General features: G+C 44.9%; 2 protein-coding genes across 2 annotated transcripts; both read left to right on the top strand.

Annotated features, from left to right (window-relative positions):
• The first annotated feature begins 1,741 nt into the window (after positions 1-1,741).
• FABP7 (fatty acid binding protein 7) lies at positions 1,742-5,031 on the top strand. Its single transcript, XM_084262281.1, has 4 exons — positions 1,742-1,855; positions 2,476-2,648; positions 3,285-3,386; positions 4,745-5,031. Exons 1-4 carry the CDS (start codon positions 1,783-1,785, stop codon positions 4,793-4,795), a joined length of 399 nt encoding a protein of 132 aa, XP_084118407.1. The 5' UTR covers positions 1,742-1,782; the 3' UTR covers positions 4,796-5,031.
• Positions 5,032-7,951: 2,920 nt separating this feature from the next.
• Positions 7,952-21,565, top strand: SMPDL3A (sphingomyelin phosphodiesterase acid like 3A). The gene is made up of 8 exons (XM_084262286.1): positions 7,952-8,089; positions 9,676-9,889; positions 11,302-11,446; positions 15,383-15,479; positions 16,621-16,799; positions 18,244-18,424; positions 20,326-20,450; positions 21,054-21,565. The coding sequence occupies exons 1-8, from the start codon at positions 7,984-7,986 to the stop codon at positions 21,363-21,365; spliced, it is 1,359 nt and encodes a 452-aa protein (XP_084118412.1). The 5' UTR covers positions 7,952-7,983; the 3' UTR covers positions 21,366-21,565.
• Positions 21,566-22,832: the final 1,267 nt, after the last annotated feature.

The raw sequence follows: 22,832 nt of genomic DNA, 5'->3' as shown, positions 1-22,832 counted from the left end.
GCTGCCTGGGAACCAGTGATGAAGCTCTGTGAGACCATGGCTGCAGGGTTTGTGAAGAGATGGTGAACACTACTGAATACCTGGTAATGTTGCTGTGTTGAGGAAGCACAACTCCCAAACTGAACTGGAGTTACGGCTGACACCCACGCACAATATCAACCCCGTGTGCCCCACACCACAGCGGTGCCAACCACAAAGCATATTCCTCATTCATTATGGGGTGTCTGAGTGAGTGTGGATGTTGGGTTTGTGGACACCCATGTGAGACGGACCAGTAGGGCTGGTGTTCTGTGTGCAAAGTTTGGAGAAAACAGCATTATTCAACTCTGACAAATAAAAAGGGACTCGATTCCTTTCAGCCCCGTGAACTACAATTGGCAGTCTGTTATTTCAAGTGATGCTCTTGCTCTCCCTGGCTGGGAGCACTAGCTGGGAAGTGTCGGAGGTGCAGGTCAGAAGAGGAAGGCAGACATACCCGGAGCAGCTGAGAGGCACCTTGTGTCTCTCTCTGTACTTCAAGTGGGCCGAAGGTTAAAGAGAAATACATGCACTAGTTCATACCCCAAAGTCACCAAGACTAATGGAAATTGTGTTATGTGGTAAAAGGAATTAGGATTATATTCCTGGGGTTAATTCTTTTGGAGGACAGGTGAAAAACTGGCAAATTAAATTAAAATCCCACCAGAAGCACCACTTGCCCTACACCCACAGAATGTACCGTACAACAAGGGCCTGAAAGAAAAGCACATGGCCATCAAAAACTAATTTTAAAATATTAGGAAAACGTTTATCATTATTTATATTTTGTATGGCCAGACCAGGTAGAAAATTGCTGAGCTTTTGCTCCTACGTCACAGAAAGTGTTATTCCCTCAGTTCCTGAGTTTTGTTATAAGAGCTGAAGGGCTAGATTCACCACTCTGGAATCCATCCAAGCTGTTGTTCTGGAAAAACTGACACAGTGGCTTGTCCCAGGGAGACAGGCTGCTTTCTGAAAGAGCTCTCGAGATGAGATGACCACCTCGCGCCTTCAATGGGTTTCAAAGAACAACTAGAAGAAGGAAGACATTCTCTCTCTGGACGGGGAGGGGGGGAGGGGGGGGGAAGTATTAGATCATACAGTTTTAAGCTCTTTTCTTCATTCTTAAGTTTTCAAACGCTGCGAGTTGTGGGGGGCAAGACGCTGTTCCCAGCCAGCACGAACAGTAAGTGCCAGTTTCAGACAGCGTCCGTGCCGATGCCCTGGGATGGTGGGGGGAGAGGGGTCCGTACCGAAAACCTTCACGGGCAAGCTTTTCCAGGCGGAGTTCCGTGGCATCCCGCGTTGCCATCCCGCATCTCTGTCCCCGCGGAGCACTTGGCGTTTGCCGCCCGCTTCTCTCTCCTCCCGCGCCGCTTTCACAGGGGGCGACGCCGCGGCCGGGCGGCGGGAGCCCCCGCGGGGTGCTGAGAGGGAGGGCCGGAGACCTCCTCCCTCTCCCACTTCCCCCCCCTCGCTGTCCCGCTGTGTGCCTGCCCGGCGAGCCGCCCCCCCACCCCCATCCCCCCACCGCGCCGCTTCCCAGGCGGGGGCGGGGAGCGCCCTCCCCCGGCGGGGCGGGGAGGCTCCGTCCCACCGCCTCCCCGTCCCGGCCGGCGGGGGCGGACCGCCGCTGCCCCCCGCCTCTCGGCCCCCCGCCGGGCGCCGGCTTTAAATGCGGGGCTCCGCGGCGGGAGCGGCGCTCTCCGCCGCACCCTTCCCCTGTCCCCGCCGCACCGCTATCGGCACCCGCAGCCGGCCGCCATGGTCGAGGCTTTCTGCGCCACCTGGAAGCTGGTGGACAGCCACAACTTCGACGAGTACATGAAGGCGCTGGGTAGGTACGGCCGGGCGGCAGCGGCACGTTTAGGAGCGCTGGGGCTTTTGCACCCTCCTAAAAAAAAAAAAAAAGAATAAATAAAAGGTTAAACAATGTAAAAAGCCTCCTTCCCGCTACCCCCCTCCCGCCAGAGGTGTAGGTAAGGCGTTCGCAGGGGCGGGGGAGGTTGGGGCAGCCGTGAAGTTCATTTGGTGCCGGTCACTCAGCCCCGGGGGGGAGCCGGGGTGTGCTTGTGTGGGAGCCGTCCTGCCGGGGAGAGGCTCCGGGAGGTGCCCCCGGGGTAGGGGAAGCTGCAGAGGCTGGAAAAAAAAACTGGAAACAAGCTAACAGAGAATTAATCGTTATACGGAGCCGAGCTCCGCCGCGGCAGAAGCGGGCGCGGCTCGGGCCATGCGGCTTTGCTCGGCTATCGGAGGTTGGGGAGCGGGCGCGGCTGCCGCTGGTGTGGGGAGTACCTGTGGATGCTCTGGGCCAGGCGGGCACCAGGCGGCATTTCGCTGTGATAGGTTACAGCTCTAGGGCGGGGAAGAGGTTTCCGTGCCTCCCATGTGCGGCCACAAAAGATGTTTAAAAACCCCAATGTCTTGACGAGTGTCTCTTCCCTCTCGATGGCCTAGGAGTGGGGTTTGCAACGCGGCAGGTGGGGAATGTGACCAAGCCCACTGTGATTATCAGCACCGAGGGGGACAAAGTAGTGATCAGGACGCAGAGCACTTTCAAAAACACAGAAATCAGCTTTAAACTTGGAGACGAATTTGACGAAACTACCCCCGATGACAGAAACTGCAAAGTAAGTGAGTTCTTTGGCTGCAGTGGCTTCTTTCTCCTTCCTCCCCATCCCTGGCCCCGAGGCTGTACCTTTGGTAGGGTCAAAGGGGAAAAAAGTAACTTTCTGCTATTTCCAGTTGTTATACTGTGAAGGAGAGACTGGAAAAAGACAAGATTACGTTTTATTTCCCCACTTACACAATATCTGTCTGAAGCAATGTGTTATGTCGCCAGCCCCCATCTGCCTTCCAGTGCTGAGGAATTGTCTTAGCTGACCACTACCCTTTTGATGCAGATACCTGATTTGGTGTAACCTTTTGCAGGCAAAATGTGGAAGTGCCTTCTTCCCTGCATCTTTAGGGCCTTAACACAAACAATATCCCACTGCACATCTGAAACAGTGGTTCTTGTGAGACTGGAACTCAAAGGAAACAACTTTTTTTTCATCCTTTGACACAAACAAGAGTTGTATGGAGTTCATCCTTTAAAACTGGGATGATTCATAGGGTTGGCTTTAAAATGGCTGCGGCTACTTTATCATTCTAGATCCACATCCATCTATTGAAGAGAATTCAATAGAATAGTGCATGCTGAACGTGTGAGCAGAATCCCAAATGCATGAAATAAATGAAGGTCTTTGTGTTTCTTGGTATCTCAGTCAGTTGTGACCCTGGATGGAGACAAGCTAGTGCATGTACAGAAGTGGGACGGCAAAGAGACTAACTTTGTGAGAGAAATAAAGGATGGCAAAATGGTAATGGTAAGTATAAAGCTCGCTGAGCATTCACATAGATGGCTAACACTCCTCACATCTAGCTCAGGCTTTATGGACAGATTAGTGTTAGTTCTACAGAAAACTTTTAACTGGTTGGGGAAAGCCAGCAGATGTTTCATCAAATACTCGTTCTGGTTTGGTTTTTCTTGTTTCACTGACAACTGGATTGCTGCTAATGGTTGGAAAGCTACACAGTTCTTGATTATAAATTAACTGTTGCCAATACTAACTTAGATTTCTTTAAACACTTGTTTTATATATGCATGCATAATTAATATTTAATTACACAGAGTAAGTATTTCCCCGGGAAAATAAAATTATAGTACTGCAGGAAGTAATAGTGTTTTCATAATTAATAATAAAGGGTTTATTCATCCCGTCTTGTTAAAAAACAGCAATTGTGTAAAGGAAAGTCTTGCTTTAAATTCACACTTTTTCCCTGACTTTTTGAGAACAGGAGTATGGGGTGAATAAACAGTGTTAAATTACTGTATCTAATGCTCAGGGTGGCACTTCTCATGCTTATTTTTGGCACAGAGATGTAACTTTCAAAAATGCAACCTATTCAGCTATAGTCATCTATATGACTGGGCTACTGGAGGAAACCAGTTAGCTTGTTTTCTAAGTACCTCAGAGAGTATGTGCATAAATGGAGACTTCCAAATAATTAAAACCTTGAAGTGTATGGTTGATGAGACACAACGTAACAAGCGATTAAAGGGGCAATGCATGTTTTGTTTCTGGGAACAGCCACACAGTGTACAGAAAACCTTTTCCTTTGGAATTTGAACCTGGTGAGATGCCCAGTTCCATGTCAGGAAGCACCTCCAAAGCTCCCACACTGTAGTGTTCTGCACAACTGCAGTAACCAAAATATTTGGTAGTTCTACCTATTTAATTGCACAGAATGCATTTATTTCAATACAAGGTTCTCTTTAAGTATATGCCTTGGTGTAACAGTCTGAAGTGTGGGCATGGGGGACTTACATTTTAGATTGAACATTTTACAGTGTCATTAGCTTTAGGAAAATAAGTGTTAAACCACTATTAAAACAGCATTATATTTAAGAAAATGGAACAAACTGCTGCTTCCAATTGCCTTGTAAACGTGCATTATGGGCTCCTCGGGTTTGAAAATAGCAAGGAGAAAGTTATGTTTATTATGGCATCCTTAACTACAGTTTTGTCTCTCTTGCACTTAAAATAGCAATAATCTAGATTAACTAGATATAAACTACATAATGTAAACCACCTTTGCTCTAGCATGGACATCTTGAACATGTTAAGTCATTACAGAAAACCCTCCAGCATCTAACATGCCTGTCTTTTCCTTGGACTTGCAGACTCTCACCTTTGGTGATGTGGTTGCTGTTCGCCACTATGAGAAAGCGTAGACTTTACCTGACCTCTGTCCACACGTTACTTCTGGGTGGATTAATGTACCCTCCATAACCGACCGTAGCTAAAATGCACACTTCTGACATGGAAGGTTAATAAAGAGTTTGGGGTGGGGTGTTTGGTTTTGGGTTTGTTTGGGTTTTTTTTTTTTAATAAACAACTTTATACCATCAAATTGGCAAGCTTGTGCTGTATAGTGAAACAGGTTAAACTTAGCATTAAATTTCTGAAATGTTTGCCTTTTTTTTTTATTACAGTAAATGGAACATGTTTGAGTTTACTGAGTGTTGCAGATTAAACAGAAATTAAAAAGTTTTTTAAACCTGTGCTCCTTTTGCCTTTTAATAAGCTAGTATGCCAGCGTTCTGGAGGGAGTTTTCTGAAGTGCTTTTTTGGGTAAAACAGCAGAAAAGAGTGTTGTATACAAAGCTGCAGCAGCTTCTCTGTGATGAGTGAGAGTATATGGGGAAATTAAAACCTTCCTTCACTCTTGTGGCTTTTTTGCTGGGCAAATCTAATTCCCCTGTCTTTATGTTCGTAGGCAGAAAAGTGAGAGTCTCAAACTAGTTTCAGCTCCTGTCATCACTGGGATCTAAGCTCAGTAGCCCACTTCTGATGTTGGGGGGATCCTGCAGTTTTGGTTTCAGTAATTAATTATGAAACATTCCCATTGTTTTGGTGGGGTGTTGCTTTGGTTTTGTTAATATACCAAAGTTTGAAGTAAATGAAATGCAGAGACTAAAGTGTTTCACAGAATGGGAGGAAAGGACCAACATGATAAAAGGCAGGACTGGTAGAAGGTAAAATACAGAGTTTGTCTTTCATTGGGCTCCACAGTGATGGGAGGAAGACAAAAAGGGAAAGCAGTATAAGACAAACCATATGAGGTTCCCCTCCCTGATCTGTAGTTTACATAGCCGTATGTCCAGGAGATAACCATTTGCATTGTGAACAACTCGAAATTAAATGCTGCTTAAAAGAAATGGAAACCTTATTCCTGAAGAATATTCCCTAGAATACCAGAGTGAGAAAAACTGCCTTATGCTTCAGATTATTAGGGAAGTTGAAACAGGTTGCTGGCATTGTGGAGGGATTGTCTGGAGTCCATGTTTTCTGGACCCCATGGGGGTGTAGCTACCTACAGCTTTTCAAACCAAGGCAGGGCTGAGCTGTGCGCTCTGGGGTGTGTGGCTGCAGAGGGAGGTGCAGGAGGAGTGTCCTGCCCAGTGTCCCAGGCCTAATACTCTGCTGTGCAATCCTTCAGATCTGCTATGTGGTATTCTGGGAAATGGCTTCTTGCTTCCCTGGATGGCTAGGATAACATGGGCAGTTCACCTTCATCACCTGATGAACATTCAGACACAGCTATGGCTCCTAACCAACACAAATACAAAATTTGATGTTGTTAGCCTTCCTTTTTCACAATGAAGCTACCTGAAAGGGATATCCAAGTCTGATTGCTCTTGTGGGGAACACTCTCAGAGTCCTTCATTATAAACATGCTTTATTTAGTGGGTATTGAGCATGAAAAGTAGAACCTGTTACAGTGGTACAGGGAGCTGTAGTCTGTTATGAGCTGCTTCAGCTGCTGTAGCGCAAGTTATGTTTAAAGAGCATCTTCTGCCCTTCAGCTTTATTAGCTCACTTAATCCTCAGCTTCAGTACCCAATACAGCTTTCATCTGTCTCTGCAACGCTGCTGCCTGTTTGCCCAGGAGTGCATTTGCCACATGGCTGTCCTTCCCAGCCAACCGCTTCTCAGAGAGGTGGGAGCAGCTGCTTTTCCTTCACACTTGGGTCCCCAGTGCTGGCATTCATCTTCATGACAAGTCATTTGTGGGTCATGAATTAAAAAAATAAGGGGTTTTATTAAATATGTTGAAGGGAACAGAGAAAAACTGTTTACAAATAAATGCTGAACAGTAAATATTTTATATTACAGCCACTTTTCAGCAAAGGTTACTTTTCCCTATATATATATGCTGTGTAAGTCACATGAAACCATCGTGTAGCTTATTGGTGAAGTTCTTGCTATTCTAAAAATCAACGCTGTCAAATAAGGGAAAGAAAAACGGAGGAGGAGTGACTGTGGCACTGCTCAGAGCAGAAAAGTGAGGAAAATACCAACACGGGGGACCTCCAGCTGCTGGCAGAGCAGCTTCCAGCTCTGCAGAGCCCTGGAAACCAGGTCTGGAGCAGCATAGTGAGCAGCAGGGCATCTGGGGGCAGCTACAGGATCGATCCACAACATCATTATTCTGGTCTGCTCCTAGAATGGACACAGAGTGCTCCTCCTCACTGGAAACTACTCTTGTCTTCAGCAACAAACAGCAGCTCCTGCAGCTTTACCAATGGAGACTTGTATTTACAATACACCTTCACATTTCCCCTCAGCTGTATCAAAGACGTACTCGAGGGCGTATTTCATCCCTTTGTTGGGGTTTTTTGAATTATTTTAAAGCTTCACGAGAGGCGCAGAGCCGCTTTTACACACACGCTGTGAGGAAACCTTCCTCCCCAAAGATGCTGGAGACGCCTGTACGGCGCCTGAGCGCAGCGCGGGGCAGGCTCAGGCTCTGTGCCCCAGGGCTGCTGGCACGGCGCGGCTCGGCTCGGCTCGGCCGGCAGCACCCGCGGGGCCCCGGCTGGCTCGGGGTGTGTGTGTGTTTGTGTGACAAGCTTGCCAGCCACAGCTCCCCGCCGCTTCCCAGAGCTGTATCCCGTTGCTGGAGCGGACAGGCCCGTGGGGCGCCACAGGCCACACCGGCCTCGCAGGGAAGGGACTCCCGTCCTTCCCGCTGCCGGCCTCGCCTCCCTTCGAGGCCGCCCCAAACCTGACAGAGCTGAGAATTCGGCCCTGCCCGCGGCCAGCCTGGCTCCTACGCGGCCCTCAGCGTCCCAGTGCTGACCCGGGGGCAACACCGCCTGAAGGTCACCCCAGCCCGGCCGGCTGCAGACAGCAGTTGCCCCCGCCGCCCACCAGCGGGTAGGGGAGCCGGCCAGGGGAGACTCTTGGGCCCCCAAGTCGCTCGGGCGGGGCGTGGTGGCGGCTTCCGGCAGCCCCGGGGAGGTAGCGAAGCGCCGGGGCTTGCACAAGCTGCCCCGGTCTCACCCCTTTCCTCCTGCGCCGGGGCGGTCACATGAGTAGCCGTCGACGGGCAGGGTGCTCCCCCGGCACGGCTGACATGGAGCTGCGGGGGGGACGCGCCGCCCGCTTGGCCCTCGGCTTGGCACTGCTCTGCTCAGCGCTGGAGGCGGCGCCAGCCGGCCCCCAGCCCCGCTCCGCTGTGGGTGAGTCTGCCGGGGGGAGGGAGGCAGCGGCTGAGCGGGGCCGTCCCCGCGCAGGGTGAGGGCGGGCAGGGGCTCGGCTGGGGCCGTCCGTGGAGGACGAGGGCGGCTGGTGAGGGGCTGCCCAGCCTCGGGCGGCAGTTGCGGCCTGGGGCGTCTCCCCGGCTGAGGGAGGCCCGGCCGGGGGGCGCCTCCGTGCTGCCAGTGCGGGGGCCCGCGGGCGGAGAGGCCTGCGGTACCTTCTCCCCTTCTTGCGCCTCCTTCCCTTCCCCTTCTCGCTGTTGCCCCTCACATAGGCTGCTGCAGCGACATTCACTGTCCCAGCTGAGTTCGACCCTGCGTGTCTTCTATACAAGTAAATACACGGCCACTCAGGTGTGGGGGGATGGTGTGGTTAGATGGGGTTTACATTTAGTTGGCTGGGCTCAGCTGGCAGTCGGGATGGTGGCAGGTAAGGTGAGCCCTGCCCAGCCTTTGGTGCTGTGTCCTGAGGCGCACAGCACAAACACTGAGTTAAGTTGCTGTGCTGTCAGCAGACACGCACACGCCTTGCCTGGCGTGATCCGCAGAACAGTGGCGAACGCAGGCGAGTGTGCTGAAATGGTTTTTCATTCCCTGGTGCTTGTAAGAGCCTCAGACCGACCACACAGCAGGGTCCAGGCGTTTTCCTGTCTCCCATTGGCAGGAGTCACGCTTTCCCAGATTTTGAAGATCTTTGCTGCTTTCCAACTTCCACGGGGTCCAGTCGCACAGTGCCTGCTCTGCCACACAGTGAGCATGTGGCCTTGGGAAAAATCAATTTATAGTTGGCCTGGTTTCACCACCACTGCCCCAGATACACTTAGGTCTTTCCCAAGGGCTTTGAAACTGACAGAAATTACACTTATTTCACATTAAACTTGAAGGATGATAGTCTTAATGCTAACTTAATGCATCTTGTTTGCTGTATTCCTATGCTTGGCTCCTTTTTCCACTAAGTAGCAGTGGCTGAGAACGTGTCAGCCTGGAAAGCAGTGAGTAGGTAAGGCTGACGCACCACTTGCTGGTGAGAAGCCCAGTCTCTATGACTCCAGCTGCTGGGGAGAAGAGGAGCTTTGAAATTGTTTGTGTGCATGCTGTTTCTTGCCTTTCTTTCTAGACTCTGATCTTTTACAGTAGCTTCCAGCCAGGGAAGGTCTGGAGAAACAATTAAAATGCAACTCCATCTCTTTTTCAGGTGGAGTGGAGATGTCCTTCTATTGCCTCCTTTACTCTCTAGTTTCCATGTTGCTATTAATAAAAAGGAGCTGATTTTCCAGTCCCTACTAACCTCTTTTTTTGTTTGTTTTTCCCCCCTGAATTAGCTTTAACCTATGCCTCTGCTTTTGCTTTCAGTTTTTCCAAGCAGACTGCATGAAGGGCTCTTGTCAGGATTGCAGAACTCGCCCACGCTTATCAGGCTAATCAACAATTTGTTAAATTTATTCTCCCTTTCACAACTTGAAAAAGGAATAACAGTAGACAAATTGGAGCAAACTTGGTGTTACCCATATATATCCAGTTCAAATGCAATTAATGCGTTTTCTTTGATCTTTGTTTTCTGAAAACAGGGCAGTTCTGGCATGTATCTGACCTACATTTAGATCCCACTTACCACATTACCCCTGATCACACCAAAGTTTGTTCATCTTCCAAAGGAGCCAATGCCTCCAACCCAGGCCCTTTTGGAGACTTTTTGTGTGATTCTCCATATCAGCTCATCTTGTCAGCATTTGCATTCATGAAGGATTCAAAAGAGCAGGCTTCATTCATGATCTGGACAGGGTAAGTGTTCAAGCCATTCTGCAGTTAATAACCTTACAGTGCAGGAATTCACAAGTTTATATTTGCACCAATATGTCTTGTGTTGGCTGTCTCACAAACAATACTCTTAGTTATCCAAATGGCTAGTAAGTGGAACACTGAGTGATGATATAAGGACTCAGGAACAGATTTCCATCTCTAATACTTTCTGGATATTGTAGGACTGTTCATTGGGATGTACACCACATGACTGCATGAGTGCAAGCTAATAGAAATGGGGCAGGGAGGATGGGCAGAGGACAAAGAAAGAAAGGTCAGAGGGATAACTGATTGGAATGAATTACGATGCCAGGTTTGGAATTTTGTAAGTCTTAAGGTCATTAAAGTGCATCCCTTCTTAGGAAATACCCTTTATCTGTATGTTATTTGGCTCTGTAAGAGGTAACTGTAGATTATGGTTGGGTTTGGTTTGGTTTTTTGAAGTGTATAAAGCTGCCATTCGGGTTCGGTGCCCATACGTGTTCTAGATCAGGAGAGGATAGCGCCATAGATGCTGTCTCTCCCCTCATGACAGTCACTCATAGCTGCCTGAGCTTCTAAAGGAAGTGTGGTTTCACGTCCCTCATTGCAGTGGGTGCAGTCCCCTGGTGAGTAAAACATTCATCTAATAATCTGTGCCCATCTTCCATGCTGGAGAGTGGGCATCACTGTACTCTCTCAGGTGGGTGTTGTGCGCCTGAGCAGTGGCACTGGAGGGAGAAGTGTGAAAGGGGGGCACAGGAGTATCCCCATGGTGCCCTGTCCTGATACTTTCTAGGTATTCAGGAAAGACAGCAGGACCCCACCCTTCTGCCATAGCAAATTTCTCCATTCTACCATCATATAAGGTCTTGAGGTGTGACTCAATGAATAATTCATCAAGGAAATTAGCCTCTTCGTTTGTGACAACTAGTTTGTTTACAAATGATGGGCTCCTTTTTGCTGAAAATGTTACTGTAACAAGTAATGTTACTTAATTTTGCTGGGCAGGGTGTTAAGAAACAGGAATATATAAAGGCAAGTGATTAATGTTTTTCACTTACTCAGTTTTCAACAGGATGTTGTTAAAAGGGGAAAAAAATAAACTTACAAGGCTGTGCAGATGATGGAAGAAGATAACTAACCCAAACTGCACAGTAGCTCAGAATAATGGAGTCAAATGAATTTAATTTGTATGATATTTTAGTTACAATAAATGTGAATCATGGGATAAACGGTCTACTTGTTTGTTTGGGGTTTTTTTAAGCCTTTTCAGGCAGCCTTTCAGGCAATTCTGTGATTTTAAAGAGGGTACAGTAGTATTACATGCTATAATATAGATGCATTTGCAAAATTGTTTGCCTTTCCTTATATGGCTAATAAACCTTTGTTAATAAAGCCTTTTCCCTTTTCAGAGATAGCCCTCCTCATGTTCCTGTAAAAGAACTCTCCACAAAGTTAGTCATTAGCATCATTGGCAATATGAGTTCTACAATTAGGAATTTCTTTCCAGATCTTCAGGTTTTCCCAGCCTTGGGCAATCATGACTACTGGCCACAGGTAAAACAAGTCAGAACTTTGTTTATGTATCATATTGTGTTCTCAGCTCCTCAGAAAGCAGGTGTGAAAAATTAAATTTGTGTAACTGTTATTCTGGAAAAGGTGTTCTCCAGTTCTCCAGCTAGCATTTAAAATTATAAATAGGTCCAAGCAAGAGCAGATAGAGGTCTCTCTCCTCTCTCTCTGTTAAGTTGCCAAGCAAATGTTAATGCCAGATAGTATCTGCATATTGCCTAAGGTCATGCAAATTTGCTGTGAATCTTTCCTCATAGCTTAGAGCCACCAGGTCTCATATTTAATACACATTTATTTTTTTTCTTGCTGTGTATGTCATGCATGTGTGTACAATAACTTAATCTAACAGAAATTACATCCTTCCTGGATCTGTGAGCCTGTGGTAAGACTCAGGGCTTACTGTAAATCTGTCTACTGATACCACTAGATATTTTTTTATTTATTCTGAGTAATGGTGGATTTTTTGCAATGTTCCCATAGTTTTGCCATTATTATTAAAAATCACAGAATCACAGCACGGCAGGGGTTGGAAGGGACTTCTGGAGATCATCTAGTTCAGTCTCCCTGCTAGAGCAGGATCACCTAGGACAGGTTGCACAGGACTCTGTCTAGGCAGGTTTTTAGTATCTTCAGAGAAGGAGCCTCCACAACCTCTCTGGGCAGCCTGTCCCAGTGCTCTGTCACCCTCACAGTGAAGGAGTTTTTCCTCATGTTGATATGGAACTTTCTGTGTTCCAGTTTGTTCCTATTGCCCCTTGTCCTGTCTCTGGGCACCACTGAGAAGAGCCCCATCCTCTTGACATCCACCCTTTAGATATTTACAAGTATTCACAGACCCCCTCTCAGTCTTCTCCAGGCTAAACAGACTCAGCTCTCTCAGCCTCTCCTCATGTGAGAGATGCTCAAGTCCCCTCACCACCCTCATAGCCCTCCACTGGACTCTCCAGTAGTTCCTGCCTTTCTTGAACTGGGGAGCCCAGGACTGGATACAAGCCTCCAAATGTGGCCTCACTGGGACAGAGTAGAGGGGGAAGATAATGTCCCTTGACCTGCTGTCCACGCTCTTCATGCACCCCAGGATACCAATGCCCTTGTCTGCCACAAGGACACATTGCTTACTCCTGGCAAGCTTCTTGTCTACCAGGACTCCCAGGGCCTTCTCTGCAGAGCTGCTTCCCTTTCTGTCTTTCTGTCTTTCCCTACTGGATACTTAGAAACACTTGCACTAGTGATTGACTAGATATGTGTGCCATTGCAGCTGAGGACAGTGCTTTTTTTACTTTGTGTTCTGTGAATATTGTTCTTGGCACCTCTCAAAAATAAACAGTTGCTTCATGTGTCCTTTAAAGCATGTTGCGGGTTGATCTGGCAGCACACAGGACTGAAAGGCAAAATCTGTCATTCAGTCTGAGGGGATTGAAAGGGAGGTGGAGCAGGTCAGCTGAAATATTTTGCTTGAAACCCTTAATGGGAATTCAGTAACAACCCTTCACACCCCCACGGGCTTGTATTCCAGCTTTCTGTGCTATTCATTAGCCCTATCAGGGTATGACTTCTGGTAGGTGATTGTATCATTGCCTGTATCATTGCTGGAGTTAGTGATTATCAAATCAGGTAGTAACAGTGCTGCTCAGAGAGGGGAAAGGGAAATGTAAGAAATAAATGAATAGCTAAACATATCTTGGAAATGTGGGTGCACAAACTAAGTTGGGACTTCAGTCTCTTGCTTTCTTCCTCTGGTAGTAGTGTAGCTTCAGCTTGTCATGTGCTTGTCATGGTAAAGTGTTTTGATAAATAACATCTTAACTGAAGTCTCAGTGTTTTGTTATAAAGTAGTTTTGGGGTTTCTTTATAAAGTCTTAACAGAGAATAGTTGTCATTCAGCAGTCTTCTTTGATATAGAAGAAAACACCTGTATGCAATAACCATGTAGACAAAGCAAGCAGTGATGTTCCCAACAAATATGAAGGGGTTTTTTGAGAAAATAAATCTAAAGATGGCCAGGAGGGGCAAACAGGCAGAAAATAGTATTTTGAATCAGCAGCTTGTGCAGAACTGACATACTTTGCTGCTGCTCTTTGAAAGAGACTCAGAAATTCCTCACTACGGGGTCACTTCATGGATTTCTTTAAAATGTCTTTTATTTGGCTGTTGGTAACATTTCTGCTTTTCACATGGACGTGCTTGGCACGTGTCTCCTAGAAGGAAGCAGTGTGGAACAAGCCACACACTGTAGGCAAACTTCCAGAGCAAGTGTGAAAGTTGCATGCTCCCCATGCACTGGAGAATTTCACTGCTGTCTATTGTGTTCTGACCTGTTTGCTTTAACAATTTAACCATCCTGGGTGATTTTTCTTGCAGAGCCTGTTAAAAATACTGCTCAGGTTAACCAAGCACTGGGGTATGATTCAGAGCACAGATGGTGACTTTGGTCTTTCTGCATAGTCTGGCTTGTTTCACATCTTTGCCACTGCTTAAAACAAATTCCCTCACTGCTGTCTAATCCAGAAGTTCACAGAGCCTTGGTCCAACTCACCTTCAGTCCACAATGTGGCCTCTTATCTGAGATCAGGTTTTGCTGTGTCTGTTAGTGACTGTTAGCTCTGGCTGAACTGGTGTGGATCAAAGCTTTCTTAATAACTGGTATCTGTGCACTGCAAGCAACAAAGGTCTGAACAGACCTCTGATTGCACTACTCCTAGACAGAGACTTAGTGCCTAAGCCTCTAATAGCATAGGTTTAGTTTCAAAGATCTTCAAAAGGTCACATTTTATGTTTAAGAAAACACTTACTGTAATACTGTTCCTATTTTTTGACCTCTTTTCCTCTAGCCCCAAGAATCCAAGCAGATATTTTAGGAAAGGCAAGGATGGGCTGGGGAGTCTTTCTGTCAGAGCTCTTACCAGGCTCTGGTGCTTGGGCATTGCTTGGCTCAGACTGAAGAGTGCTGCATTCCTAATGGGAGATGGTCTCTCTAGCCAGGTGACAGGAGGTGGGACAAGGGGCAATGGCATGAAGCTGTGCCAGGGCAGGGACAGATTGGATATTAGAAAAAAAATTGTTACTGAAAGAGTTGTCAGGGCTGGAACAGGCTGCCCAGGGAGGGTGTTGAGTCACCTTTCCCTGGATGTTTTTAAAAAAAGGGTAGATGAGGTACTTTAGGGATATGGTTTAGCATAGGATGGGGATGGTTGGACTTGAAGATCTTCAAAGGTCTCTTCCAACCTTGTGATTCTGTGATTCTATGAACTACAGGATCACAGAGTGTTGGAGTTGGAAGGGACCTCAAAAGATCATCTATTCCAACCTCCCTGCAAGAGCAGGATCATCTAGACTAAATCACACAACATATCCAGGCAGGTTTTGAATGTCTCCAGGGAAGGAGACTCCACAGCCTCTCTGGGCAGTCTGTGCCAGTGCTCTGTCACGCTCACAGTGAAAAAGTTTCTCCTGAAATATATCAAGCAAGTATTTTTTAATGCCACCAGAATGTTTCTGAGGGCCATAGTGGAGTTTCAGGGAATTGCTGTGAAACCCAAGTTGCTTGAAAAACTCACCTTCTGTAGAAGAAGCTTGAGTTCAACTTCTCCTCCAAAGGTTTTACTTTTAGGCTTTGAATCTTCAGTGTATGCATTTTGCAGAATGTATGGTTTCCCACTCTGCTGTGCTTGAAATATTCTTGGCATTAGTTTATCAATACTTTAACAAGGCCACGCAGTCAGTTCTGATTGGGTGCAGGCATTTGTTTATCAGCAGCAATACAGGATGTTCAGAAGTTTGTGGGGTTTTTTTCCTTTCTTGAGTTCCTCCTGCTGATGTTTTGATACACCTCTGTGTTATGTGAGAGGTTAGGTGGGATAATTTAGTGATTTTTGTGTGTGTGTCTGAAAGCTAAGACAGGCAGGTTCTGTTCTCTCACAGGATCAGCTTCCTGTAACTACCAGTGAAGTTTACAACGCTGTAGCAGATTTCTGGAAACCCTGGCTAACTGATGAAGCAATCAATACCTTCAGAAAAGGTAAAATACACCAGTAATACATTGTAAAGCCAGGACTTAGAGAACTAATGTTTCTGTGGATTTGTCCCATTTGTTTAGCTAAGTCTCACAGGATGAATCAGCACAGTGAATTATCTGTAATGCTTCTGCTGAAATGAGTGCCTTTTCTTTTTGAACAGCAGTGCAAAGAGTATATTTATTCTCTTCTGATGCAATAATTATTGCTTCTTGTAACATTTACAGTATTACTGGTTTTGTGCATGTGAAATACCTTACTGCCTTCGAGATCTTACATTAAGACACTTTTTAGATAAAGGTGTATGATGCACAAGAAGACTTAAATTTGGTTGTAAAGTAATTAATGAAATACTGTTTCTGTTTTGGTCCTATATGCATTTCAGAGCATATTGAATAGGCACATATTTGTTCAAGTTATGACAGCACATGTTTGTGTCCAACTTACTAAACCAGGAGAAAATGGATGCACTAATTATGAATCTTCTTTTTAGCAAGGACTAAAAAGTTCAACTCAATCACCAGTCCACTGAAACATTAGGGATTTGGAAGCTTAATTTGTGTTTTTGTATGTAAGAGTGGAAGTAGAAACTTGAATAGGACACCTAAAACTCGAAGGGATACACCTCAAGTTAAGGTATATTGTTATAGCTCTGTATGCCATGGAGGGGTTTGGGACCTGGGATTGAAAAATGTCATCTTTGCTTTTCATCATATTCCAGTCTGAAGTTAAATGACTTTCTGTGTACAAGAACTCAAACAGTCCTTCCTGGAGGAACTGTATCTTTGCAGTATTACGAGAAAGGTGGACTTTTTAACAATTACTGTGTCTTTCAGCGTGGAAGAAATGGTACAGGGCACTTCTTACATGTCAGTTTGATAATTGCATCTGGAAGCTGTCAAATAAACACAAAGGCAACTACAGGCAATAATTCATAAAAAATTCAGTGTCAAATTCTACTAAAATGTTGCTAAAACCAGATTATTAAGATGTTCTGTTGTGATAAGGTCATGTGTGGCTTGAATAAACATGCTGTTTTCTATTTTATTAGAAAGAGCAAGGCTGGGTATTTTTGCTGCACTTTCCTTCTAAAGTTGTGGTTTGAAACCTTTCATTTTTCAGATGTTGTTGGTCTTATTTTCACAGGTGGCTTCTACACACAGCTGTTTGAATCCAGTGATAGCTCTCATCCACTCAGGATAATCAGTCTGAACACAAATTTATATTACAGCCCCAACAGCGTAACCGTGAATGTCACTGACCCAGCCAACCAATTTGCCTGGCTGGAAGAAATATTAGAAACCTCTTTACAAAAGAAGGAAAAGGTAGGGGCTGTGAATAGAACCCATCAGATTATTTGTTTAAACTTTGAAAAGTAAAAGAAAAAAGTACAGAGTAGATACAATGAAAATATAAACATGATTCTAGAAGAATAGTAATACTGCCAAAGATTCTCTAAAGTAAAGGTTTCCTTTTTAAAAATAGTTCTTCCTTGAATAGGCACATGATACAGCAATTCATCAAATAGTTGAATGCACTTTCTCATTATACAGTAAAACACCTTTTCTTTCCTACTGGGTAAAATCTCTTAGAAGACAGGATGAGAATATTTTCACTTTGGTTTCTGACTCTTTTCCCTGCTAGCCTTTAATTTTAAAATGTGCACCCTTGGCTTGAGACAAAAGCTAGCATATTTAATTTACATTTTTATGTAATTACAAGTATCACGAGTAGAAATTGGAATGGAGTTTGCCAATCATAAAATGTAGCCCAGCTGCAGCAATTGCTGTGATTTAAATGTTATAGTTAATTGTCTTACAATACTCAGGTTTTGAAGTGAGGTTACAAATTGTTGGCTCATGTTTGATTGATCTGTGTGGGGACTGGGATAGCATCTGACCAGAAAAAAAAAGTGTTTAATTTGAAACATGTTTACGTCTTGCTACCGTGTTGTAATTGTAAAACCATTATATGGCAGTGAGGAGAAAGGAGAGATTTCCCTTCCTCATAAAACCCTGCAGCATGTGAGTTGGTGTGTGCAGTTGGCAGCAAGTCTCAGCCTCAGGCAGAAGGGTTTTAACCAGTTCTTCTATGTTACTGGTGACTCTTTGAGGCTCTGTAACACTGTTTTTCTTACTATCCCCTTGAGATGCCAACTCATCACTCTTGCCCTCCTATCTTAGTTTTTTCAGTTGAAAGGGTGGCTCACATAGGTTTCATAGAATCACAAAACTGTAGGGGTTGGAAGGGACCTCAGGAGATCATCGAGTCCAACCCCCCTAAACCCAAGCAGGTTATTGGAACTTTTTTCCCCAAGAACACACTGAATTCACTAAAAATAATCATATTTATCTTTTCCCGTAACTTTAAACTCTGTATTTTGTACAATAAAACCATCATGATTTATAGCTTTCAGAATGCTGTTTCTGAGACAGTGTTATGAACGAATTGTAGCCACCACTTCTGTGTAACAGTGAGAGGTGTCACAGAGTCACAGAATCATAGGGGTTGGAAGGGACCTGGAGAACTCATGGGGTCCAACCCCCCTGCCAGAGCAGCTCCCCAGCTCATATTGCACAGGTCGGCGCCCAGACGGGGCTGGAATCTCTCCAGAGATGGAGACTCCACACCCCCTGGGCAGCCTGTCCCAGGGCTCCCTCACCCTCACTGGGGAAAAGTTCTTCCCCATATTGGTGTGGAACTTCAGTGCTCCAATTTGTCAGTCTCAAAGGAAGGAGCTGATGTTGCTCTGTGTGTCTGCTTCCTTAGGTGTACATCATAGGACACGTACCGGTGGGGTACCTGCCGTACGCGAGGAACACCACAGCCATCAGGGAGCGGTACAACGAGAGGCTGGTAACGATCTTCCGCCGGTACAGCAGTGTTATCGCGGGGCAGTTTTTTGGACATACCCATAGAGATAGTATCATGGTCCTCCTGGATGAAGAAGGTAACGATGCTTGTTGGACTCTCCATCTCTACCTCCTTGATTAAAAGCCAGTTCATGCTCTCTTTGCATGTTACCACTAGTCAGCCTCTGCTATAAAGGAAATTGGGAAATAAGCTGTTTATCTACAAGAGTTCAAGCCTCATACACTCCCCAATCTGTTTCCAAAGAGAACCTTGCAAGGCAGACTGTCTTTTTTTTCGTTGCTGTTGAAGAGACTCCCCAGGCTTCCTGTTGGGGTTGATTTTTTTTTTTTTAAATGAATGCTTATGCCTAGACAAGATTTTCTAGTCTTTCCTCTCTGCTCTCTCAGTGACACGGGCAAATTATACTAGCCAGTTGCTATTGTGTAATGTGTCAAAGGGAATGTTCTCAGGCCAACTAGACATGCTCTATGTTCTTGTGTTTCCTGCATCATTACTGTGCCTCTCTGCTGAGTTCCCTGCTGCTTCAAAGTTAATTAAGATAAGGGTAAGCAGGAGGCAGGGGAAAGAAAGTCTCTGCCTGTTGCATCTCTTAGATCAGCTAATTTCCCTTCAAGAAAAGCACTCAGGTTTGAAAATTCTGTTTATTGCTTCGAAATCCCTTAGTTTTAAGCATGGGCATGCCTGTACAGAGCACTCCTAACATCCATCTCTAACAAAAGATCTCTGATGAATAACTAGTTAAATATTTTTGTCTGTACTGTAAAACAGTGAGAAGTTCATTGTTTTAATTTATGTAAAATACCCAAATATTAATTGGCTCTTTTCCTATGTTTTAGATGAACTCATTAAAGCAGTGCCCAAAAAGCTCACTGGGCAAATGGTGTTCTAAATAATTTACCTTTTTACATGGCATTATCATGGAATTAAGCTCCAGTAAAAAGGAATCCAGCCCTAGTGTAAGAACTGGCTTTTTATATTTTTTTAATGGCATTCAAGGCAGTCTTACACCTACATATTTTTGTACCTTGTCCCATTTGTGCATGAAATCATCACCTCCACTGCAAATTTCACTGAGGACAGACTGATCTTGGTGCCTAGTTGTTACAGTTTGCATGTGCAAGTAACTGATTCCAAATTATTTTCATAATTTTGCATCTTGAGACAAAATTTAGACAGTGAAATTGTGTGTAGCTAAATACAGTGTGTGTTTACCTATACAGATTTAGGCTGTCTTCTATTCGTGCCACATTCCTCTTGACAGAATTCCAAAGAATTCAAGATGAATATAATATTGTGGCCAACATCAGAGATACAGAGCTCAGTTTTACCTTCTCCAGCAGAATCTGCTGATTTCCACACTTTCAAAGCTTCTGCTTGTATGTGGAGCCTGACCTTGTGATGTGGTGTTGTCAGAAAAAGGAATAGTTAGGGCTTCTTTTTCATTCCACAGAGACCCTCTCAATGTACTCACCTGCATACTCCTGTCCTACTAAAACCCTTTCATATCCTCATGTTTCAGTTATTGTAAAGAGTGCTCAGGTACTAGCTGAGTGGGGTCAGGCGATGATACTCTGATGTTTCCAATAACATAATAAATAAATGAAGCAGAAAATACACAAAGCAATAAAAGTTGTGAATATTTCTTCAGTAGAAATATTCAAAATACAGAGACCTTATATACAGATAAGACCATTTTGCACAGGTAGTTGGATTGTTGGGAAGCCTCAAGTGTAAATCTACTTAACTGGTACACACTGGAATATGTAGTGTGGTATTTTGCACAGATTTTGGTCTGTGCAGTGGAAGTATAGAAGGGGTTTGCAAGGGAAAGAGTTTTGCTAATCCAGGGGAGAAAAAAAATGCTAATGTACTTAAGCTGTTTAGTGATTCTTGCTGTGTTGGGTCTTTACAAAAACATTTGCTTGAGAAAGAAATGATTGAAAGGAAATTGTTTCCTCCCCTTCCCTCTTCCTGCAGAAAAGCCAGTGAATTCCTTGTTTGTGGCACCTGCTGTAACCCCAGTGAAGAATGTATGGCAAATGGAGTCCAATAACCCTGGTGTCAGATTGTATCAGTATGATCTTCTTGATTACAGCTTGCTGGTAAGTAAAGATTTAAAAGCACTGTTTCAGACTTTAAATACCTTGTCATTAAAAGTTACAGCGAGACATGAGGCTTTGTAGTGCTACAGTGGAACTTTGGTACACACTCTTATTTTTCTTCCTGGGCAAAGCAAAGGAAATCTGAAAGAGAACTTGGTTGGTCTGGCTGTGCCTGCAGGACTACCAGCACTTGCTGTTCTCTGTGGTATGTTCTTATGATGCAGAATCAAAGACAGCTAGAAATTTTCTGTGCAGAATCCTAAAACTGTTTACCCTCCTAAAGCAGACATTAGCATAGTGGAGTTTGTTTTACAGTTTGGACAGGAAAGACCTCTAACACTGCCACTGCTGCCTTTTGTGGCTCTTTTGTCTTCTCCTCCCCATCCCCCCACCATTACTGAACTGCAAGGACCAGCTTTGGGTGTAAGCCCAGCTCTCGGGGTGGGACGTGACCTTCTAGTCAGTTGTGAATAACGAGGAGTGACAGCTTCCTAATCAATATATCACTCTAGAAACTTAATGAAGCAGGGAAGAAAGCAATACAGCCGTGCCTATGTTTTTCTTTTTCTTTCTTTTTATATTCTTTTCTTTTTTAAACTGTAGGATCTTTGGCAGTTTTACCTGGACCTCAGAGACGCCAACGAGAAAAATGAATCGAACTGGAAATTAGAATACATCTTGACTAAAGCTTATGGCATTGAAGACTTGAAGCCAGAAAGCCTGTATGAAATGGCCAAGCAGTTGTCTGTGCCACACAGCACACTGTTTGAGCAGTATTACAGTAACTTCATTGTGAGTTATGACAAAACCATTGTCTGTGAAGAGGGGTGCAAGACCTGCCAACTATGTGCAATCCAATATTTGGATTACTCCTCATACACAGATTGTATCAATCGGGGAGCAACGGGGAGATGAAGTCTCTGCAATTTGTGCTGATGTTGACTTTAGCCTGTGATTTAAAGATCCTGCTCATCCTTTTGCTCAAGCACTGACATGCTGATGGGGAGCCTGTGGGACTTGTCTGAATTTCAGGGGTGCAATAAATCTCCCTAGATCTTCTTTCTCATAAACACCTTTTCCATCCACATCTAAATAAAAGTTTATTTGCTATGTAATAGTGCCCGACAGTTTGCTGTTTCGAGTACCCTGTACCCTCCAGCAGTCATCCCAGTATGTGGGCATGGAAGTTACTCTGTTCTTTGGAAATCCAAGTCTCTCTTCTCAGGGTGTGTAAACGTAGGCAATGCCATTTCAGGCATGGGATCTGTATGGGGGCAGGTTTCAACCATCTGCCGTGACAATTTGCAAACTGATTTCTGCAAAACCCGCATTTGCTGAGACTGGAGCGCAGTTATGTTGTTGATACCCTGCCAGTATTAGGTATCTCCCTCTGCCAAGTTTCCTTTTCCTTCTTAACCCCTTACACCCACCTCTGTTTAGGGCCATATTCTAATGACAGCATGAAAGTGACTTCATAGAACAAACCCCTCCACCCTGTAAATACTTGCTGCATTTTATCAGAATGCGTGTGTTTGCCCAGCACAAAGTGCTTAAGATAGAGCTGTGCACATTGGTACTGCTGGCAAGCAGGCTCCTGGTGGGAGATTTTGCAGGAGCCCATCAGTCAGGTTTAAATTGATCAACATCACTAATTAGACATAGCATATACGTTCTCTGCGCAGCTCGGGTAAACAGGCTCTTTGTGGTGTGTCTGGGGTTTCTTTTCTCATAGAGCAATCTACTACTTGCTGTGAAGATCTGCACATGGATGAATTCAGATTTGCAGAGACCACTTCTTGTGATTAAATGTGTGTAAAAGATTAGAACATTAAGAAGGACGTTTATCTAGTGTGTATAACCAAGAAGGACCTTTACCCATTTTTCTGTCACACAAGAGCTATACTTTTGGAACTTTGGCCAATACAATAGCATACAGACTCTATATAACACCATTCCAGAGTGTCTGGAGCTGTAGAAGTGGTTATGAGACAAATCCAACTGCTAACTCTTTGTTTTTCTGAGATTAAAGCCTATACTGTAGCTGTTGAGGAACTTTCTGGGTTTGTTTCCACCCAAGCTTGAAATATTTAGCAGAATATTTCCGGACAAATTTTCTAAGTCTGTAGCATTCACCTCAGATTTGTCATGCATCAGTCATCCACAGGCAAAATGGCTGGTTTGTTAAATTTGCATTCAGAAACAAATCCTCCAGTGGCACTAATGTTTAGAAATGCCATTAATAATGCACAGCAGGCAGTCCTGTATTTTAAATCCTGTGCCTGGAGAGGGTATGGTGGGCATGTAAGCTCTTTAGAGCTATCTGCTCTGGCTGATCTCAAATGTATCTGGGTATGTAAATAACCTGAATTAATATGGGTTCTG

The sequence above is a fragment of the Gallinula chloropus genome (assembly GCF_964237585.1).
Source record: "Gallinula chloropus genome assembly, chromosome: 3".
NCBI lineage: Eukaryota > Metazoa > Chordata > Aves > Gruiformes > Rallidae > Gallinula > Gallinula chloropus.
The sequence above is the reverse complement of the archived record's forward strand: the minus strand, read 5'-3'. Positions and strand labels throughout refer to the sequence as shown.